This window comes from Halyomorpha halys, unplaced genomic scaffold (genome assembly GCF_000696795.3).
Source record: "Halyomorpha halys isolate HHAL.00 unplaced genomic scaffold, Hhal_1.1 Scaffold1561.1, whole genome shotgun sequence".
Taxonomy (NCBI): domain Eukaryota; kingdom Metazoa; phylum Arthropoda; class Insecta; order Hemiptera; family Pentatomidae; genus Halyomorpha; species Halyomorpha halys.
The window spans coordinates 2,830-10,315 of NW_027110735.1; the positions used below are offsets into that span (position 1 = coordinate 2,830).

Here is a 7,486-nt window from a genome sequence, read left to right on the forward strand (position 1 = left end):
TGATTTTAATATGTCATCAACTAATCATTTAATGAAATTATTATTTCTTGAAAAATAACCATTTATAATTTAATTAATAGATATATTATTTCAAAAATAAAATAAATCTGTACCGCTGGAACCCATGAAGGTGCAGTAGTTTGTAAGTAAGTCCTGTTACTACTCCAACGTTTGTGCAAGGAGGTTATTTGGTAAGAATCATTAATATACAAAATATATTAAAATATATACAAATTTAAACATTTTTGGAGCATAGCTCAAAAAGTAGACATTTTCTACACCAATTAACTTATTTATTTCTGAAGAATAAGAAAAATATTCAACTGATTCCATTATATGATATTAAATTCACACATAATAAAATCATAATCAGGCTTCGAGTAAAGTAGATCAACGATTTTTTTTCCGAAAAGCTAATCATATTCGTTTTTAGTGTCGCCTGGAACCCTTGAATAACAACTTAAAATAAATAAAAATTAGAAAGTAATTAAGAAATTGGAAATTTTTCAACTTGATTTGGTAAATTTTTTTTTCTTTTTTTGTCCATTTTTCAGATAATGGAACTCATAACTCCCCTGCGCTTTGACCAATTCCTATCTTACTACAACCGCTGGAAAGCTGAACGTCTGCCCTTTTAAACTATAAAGCCTACTCTTGATGCCTTTATAACGTCGGAATATTGGTTTAAAATATTTAAAACTTTACAAACGTTTTATTTTAAATCTCAGTTTCTAATTTGTTTAATTAGGTCCGATTAATTGCTTTTGGTGTGGTTTATAGATCCCTAAACCACTACCAAGTTTCGTGTAGATTGGCCGAGTCGTGTTGATGTTATTGCAATATTTTTAATTTCTCAAAAGAAATTTATGGCAATGATTTTGAGCCAAGAAAAAATCATTTTACAATTTTTTCAAAAATGCATACTTGTATAGTGTTACTTAAATGAAAATTAAATTCTCTGTAAAACAAAAATAAATTATTGAATTCGGTCTATTATAAGGTAAAATACAACTTATTAAACATTTACCCATATTTAAAAAAAAAAGAGTGTATGAAGGTTTTCTTTGAATTTTTTAAATTATAATTTGAAGGCTGTACACCACCTAACATTATAAATGATTATTTTTATGGTAGTTAATGGTCTACATAGATCCTTATTGGCTAAATACTTGTACTGGGAGATGAAACTATTTTTGTACAACAGTTTCATGGAAACCTGTTAGTAAAGTGTATGGAGACATCTAATATTTTATCTTCCAATTTTTATTATATATTATTACCATATATTATCACCATATTGTTTTATTAAATATTGTTACTTACCGCTATAAACTAAAAAGATATAATAAGCAGTTAATTCAATCATTAATCCAATGGGTAAATAAAAATTGGAAAGCATGTTTAATTTTAATTAAAGATATTAATTCATATCAAACTTTCAATTGTGTCCAATTAATCTATATACGTTCCCAACTCTAGCAATAAAAAAGCATTGCCGGCTCAGTTAGTATACTATAAAACAAATAGTCGAGTTTATTAGAATTAAACATCGTTTTCAAGTAATAAGCGGAAAAGTAGGGAAACGTTTTATAGATACTTCTTATTTTTGCTTTAAGTAAAAAAAAGAAACTTCTCTATTATTGGAGTTTCAGGAAAAAAATTAGCATTAAATTTGAAATTTAATTTACCACAATAAATTAATTTTTCGTAAAGTATTTTAGAAGAAAGGACTTTGGATTTTAATTTAGTTCTGTTAACACATGAATTAATTTTGGAGACTCGTGAAAAACTTAGTAACACGTAATTTAAAAAAAATTAGATTCCATGGTTCTGATGGATTTTTTGATGACGAACAAGGTTATAAAGTCAAAATAAGGTTAAAAAATGGATTATGTTTACTACCAGGGCCCTGTTTCATAATAAAGTACAAACTAATACTATTAGTCTTGTAGATTTATTTTAATTCAATTACACAGACTTGTACAATAGTAACTTGTACTTCAGTATTTTTTAATTCCTGTAATATCACTAATAGTCATCCCTATCATGAAAAAAATAAGTATTAGTATTGTTACCACACTAGTTTCCACACTTGTACTATTAATTAACTAATACTATTAGCTTTCATTATGAAAGAGGGCCCAGATCGGCCTTACATGATCATAATATAACAGCTTGATTTACTTTTGGTATGCTGAAGAATAGTTTCGTAAAAACAGCTTAAAATTGCTATTACATTTTATGTTTCATGAGCAAAGAATAGGCAATTCCTCCTTGCTAAACTCTGTTCTTGCATCTTCCGTGTAGTCTTCATTTACGATAAACCAAAAAAATGTATGTACGCAAAATACTTTTCTAGGTACTGAAAAAAAAATAATGCAGTGTAACCGCTCACGGATGAAGCTATATTGGAACTGGGGAAACAAGACGTAGCCAGTCAATTAATTTTTATAATCATCCTAGAACGAATATTGACCACTTGTAAACAATTCCCATCTGAAACATTCAATCCTCCTTCCAGGACAAATGTTTTTCCCCACATTGAATATGAATTTCCTCCGAAGGAAACGACAATTAATTAACTCCTTATTAGCTTCTGTCATTCCACTGGTGTTGAATACTTAACATTCCAATTCGATGGGTAATTGGTTCGTTAATAAGGGAATATTTTCATTAAAGGCAGTTCTTATAAAGTAAATCGAAAGCAGGACCTTCAGTCAGTAAGTGAGAGCAAAGGAAGATGGTCTACCAGGACACGATCAGAGACTCAGACGTCATCGACGGTCTTAATATCAGGTTCCTCAAGCTCTTCGGGATGTGGAATGCCATTAACGAATACAGGAGCACTGGGAAGAGGCCTCCAGTGGTCAAAATCCATGTATTCGGTACACTCATCATAACGATTCCATATATAGTTTGCCAACTGCAAAGCTTCTTCAATATAGATTTCGACCTACAGAAACTTACATACTTATACCTGCACCCATTACCAGCAGCCTCTCTGTGCTGCAGGATTTTGATATTTTGGTTTCGAATGGAGAGCATAAGCAGGCTCTATAACTTGATGAGAAATGACTTTTTCAATATCCCACAACATGCTAAAGCTGGCGTTAAAAAGATTTTTAAAAAAATCAGCAGGTTGTCCAATATTTGTTGTATATTCCTCCTTTTGTGGAATGCGGGTATAGAGATACTGTACTTAATATTTCCGGGTACGTCGGTTGATTACATCCAACACCACACGGGCAGTATGGCTAAAGTCAAAACAGGAAGGAAGAAGATATTTGGCGGCTGGTATCCCGTACCGATGAGCGAATATCCTTACTACGAAATTATATTTGCGTATGAGTTCGTTTGTCTGTTTTGGGCAGCGACACTCTTGGCTTTTTATTTTTGTTTATTTTTTCAAGTGTTGATGTGTCTTTATGCGCAATTCCTCGTACTTGGATTTCGCTTATCTAGTTTGAAGGTCGATAATGATGACAGCGATTCTAGAAAAAATAACACTTACAACAAAAACAATAATACCAGAATTTACGAAGAGTTACGTGAAATCCTTCTGGAACATAAAAAAATACTTAGGTATATGTTCTGTACGTTTAAATTATTTTCAAAGCGATATAGTTGTATTAATAATACATTCTTACAGTTACACGGATGAACTGAGGAGCATTTACAACCCAATGGTTACCATAACCCTTGGAATAGGCATCATGGTTTTGATAATTGCAGCTGTGCAGCTTTTGCTTGTAAAATATTTAATCTAATAATTTAATGAATTTATTACTTTTAAGCGTTACTTACACATTTTTGGGTTTATTTCAGGGCAAAACAAGCGATCCCAGTTTTATATTTCAACTTGTTCAAGTGTTTTCATTTGAGTTTCTTGAAGTATCTCTGTTCTGCCTTGGGTCCTCACTTATTGGGACTGCGGTAAGTAATAGAAAATAATAGATTCCCGCTTATCCGTCTTAGCCGGGGCCGAGAAATGGCCGGTTAAGGCGGAAGCGCCTATTAATCCTGAGGGAATAAAAAAAAATCCATATATTAGATATTTTTGTGAAAACTTCTTCCTAGAAATATCTTTCTTTATCCATTTCTTTTATCAAGGCTTTAGGATCAACAATCTAAAATAATTTTGGCATCTTATTGAATTCACATTTTTGTTTAAGCACGAATATTGGTTTTTAAATACATATAACTTTTGTTATCATATCAAAAGTAACGTTGCAATTTTGATATTCATCCATAATTATATATGTTTTTAATTAAAATATTTTCTGATGTATACTATTTGAAAGTATTTTAGTTTCAATTTCACCCTGACTAGGCTGGATTCGTACTCCTAATATCTTAATCTTAAAAGCTTAACTTCTACTACCACTGTTATGTTTTTTCTCAGGATTTTCCTTGTTTTTATGCTATATTATTAAATTATTTTTATAATTTTATTCTATTTTTTAAGAATATGTTTGGTAATTCTGGTAAAAATATAAGAAAACTTTTAATATTAATTTACCTGTTATATTAGTTTAAAATTGAATTAAATGTATTTATTTGAATTAATTTTATGGTTGACCAAAAATTTGGATTTTTTTAATTCACTGGAGTGAATTAAACTGAAATAAACAGTCGTGGATAGCATTTTAGGTGGCAATTTTGATTCTGAACCATAACACAAAAATAAAGAGTTTGTCCGAACGCTTTGATCGCAATAATTACCATCCTGATCCAAAAAATTATTTTTTGTGTAAGAGGGACCGTTTCTTAGGAATGGCTTCGAATAGTATGACATCACGACCCATAGGAAAAGAGCAGTAATGATTTAATGAAAAACTTCCGTAGATATGTGGCCATAGTCTTCCATGACTACTCCTATGTAGCTTAAAATTTTAAAGGTTGTCTTCTAAGGTTTCAGAGGTCCAATATGGCCAGTTTTGGAAAATAAGAACCTATTCTAAGTAGCAAAATTAAATTTTTATTTAAAAAAAAAAAGTATATTTTTCGAATAACTGGAAGAATATGGATCTCATGAAAAATTAGCGCTCCTCGTTCAAAATATTTAAAAATCCTCAACCATATAAAACAATAAACCATCTAAATTGGACCGAAATTAGCAAAGTTACAAATATTGTACTTTTGAAAAACGATTATTTAAAACATATTGCGTGTATGTTCTCATGGAAACCCTTTATTTATTTTTTTCCTGTTTAGGACTGGTTTAAAATTTGGAAAATAAAAAGTCTATAACGGAAAATCCCAACACATAACATCCACACTCCTTCTTGCCACACGTCCACCATATACATCGAGAGCAAACCGATTCTACAAACTAATTCAGTAAAATTACTGGGACTGACTTTCGATAGGAAGATGACATGGGGTCTTCATGTATATCACACTTACGTTAAATAGGCGCCTAAAGTTTCTTTATTATCTATTATATAGACAGCGACTACATACGTACTCCTACTGAAACCCATTTGGACATATGCTTCACAACTTGTACAGCCAAAAAAATTCACGTAAACATACGATCTCTATGGTACGTCAATAACAGAATACTGCTCACATACCTACGTACAAGACCACATCAAAACATCACAGACATTTCATGAGAAGTTCAACCACCACTCCAATAAACTAGTACAATATTGTGGCTACCAATACCAACTACCACGAACATTCCCAACACGTACCGACGACTAAAAAAGAGCTAGATGAGAGATCTCCTTAGTTAAATAACGAAATCAATTTAAATCAAGGGGACGTACCAATGGTAATCAGTCTCTGTCATGCCAATTTTTTTTTGTAATTTTGCTGGTTGTGTTCAGACTGAAGACATAGTGAATCAATAAATGAAGTAAAAAAAAAAATCTTTAATATTTTATAAAGCTAAACAGCTTATCTGTGCTAATCTCAAGAACCACTTGTCTGATTTGAAAAATAAAAACTCTGCTTGTGTTAGTAGCGGGGAAGGATTTACATTTCATAGTAATACACTACAACATATAGGAACAGAATAGTAATACCTAACAAAAAAACTTACGCATCTACGTGGCTTCAATCGTTCTCCTAACGAAATAAGACTTGAGTAGAATTAAGAAATTACATTGTTTCTCGGAAAATTTTGAAGACGTTTATTGTCAATACAGTTTTTTTTTATTCAATAAATTTACTCTAATTAATTAATATTAGATTTACTTGATCATGTACGTACTCATCATGTATATAAAACAGGCACAACATACATATTTTTTATGTAATATGTCAATGTTTTCTCATTTTACTTATATTTAGCATCTTAAATTTCTATTTAATTTTTATTTATTAATTTTTTTACTGATAAAGATCAAGAATCGTTCTCTTATAATTTTTGCTTTCCCGATTTCCGCTTTAGTAAAATTATCAATCCACAAGGAAAAATTGTATACGTATTACGGTAATGGTGAAATACTTTTAAAACCATTCCCAGAAGCACTTTTATTATCTCACTTTATTGTTAGATGTTTTTTCAACTAATCAATTATTTAATGAAACCATAAGAATAATTATTACAGGTATTTTTCTTCAATACCTCATAATTTGAATTCGATAGTTTATTTAATTAGCATTAACCTAATAAGTTTTTTTTTTACTCTTTCAGCCTCACTGATAATATTTTTATTTTACTTATATTCTGTATTTATTATTTTTAATTTTTTTTTTATGTTGAAAAATTTTAACATTTTCAAAAATCTCACTACAGAATGTCCCTTAAGTCCACACTAATATTAAGGTCAAAGTAGACATCAAGAGCAATAGTCAAGTTCATGTATTTTTTTTTTTTTTTTTTTTTTTTTTTTTTTTAAGGGTCACGTTTTAAATTAAGAAAGAAAAAGCTAAATTAATTTATAAAAATACTTGCGAGACTATCCCACTTTAACTCTGAACCAAATTTCGGAGCCTGTTAGATCACAATATTGCCGAAATAATAATATTATTTAATATTTTATAAAATTATTCAATTATTCTATTTTTAAAAAAAAAAATTTAATGTTCTTCGCTTATTCATCCTAAATATAATTATTTAAAAATTTGTTAACTTGAGGAAACTTTTACTAACGACGTACTAGCAGTATATTTGACTATAAACTACCTATATTTACATCTGTTAACTTCTGTAATAGATAATCTCTTCTTTTTCAACTCAGAGCTCTGACCTCCAGTTCGCTATATACTGCAGCGATTGGTACAAGCTCGATGTGCGATTCAGGAAGGCAGCACAGATGTTGATGATCAGGACTAATAGAAATGCAACCCTTTCAGCAATGGTTATGTACCCAGTGAACTTGGAAACCTTAGAAGCAGTAAGTTCCAATAGAATGTCTTATATATCATGTTATAGAGAGAGAGAGAAATACTTTATTTATCTATACTGCCTAATTTTTTTTTTTTTTTTCCTACGCCACAGGAAGTGGGCTATTACGCCATTTTCCTTCTCGCA

General features: G+C 30.2%; 1 protein-coding gene across 1 annotated transcript in view; it reads left to right on the forward strand.

The window, feature by feature from the left end:
• Nucleotides 1-2,701: 2,701 nt before the first annotated feature.
• LOC106690058 (odorant receptor 24a) overlaps nt 2,702-7,486 on the forward strand; it is an 8,439-nt gene continuing 3,654 nt past the window's right edge. Inside the window, exons 1-4 of the mRNA XM_024361573.2 lie at nt 2,702-3,582; nt 3,650-3,749; nt 3,826-3,933; nt 7,194-7,349. Coding sequence (XP_024217341.2) covers nt 2,741-3,582; nt 3,650-3,749; nt 3,826-3,933; nt 7,194-7,349 — 1,206 coding nt within the window. The 5' untranslated portion in view covers nt 2,702-2,740. The remainder of the gene's footprint in view (nt 3,583-3,649; nt 3,750-3,825; nt 3,934-7,193; nt 7,350-7,486) is intronic.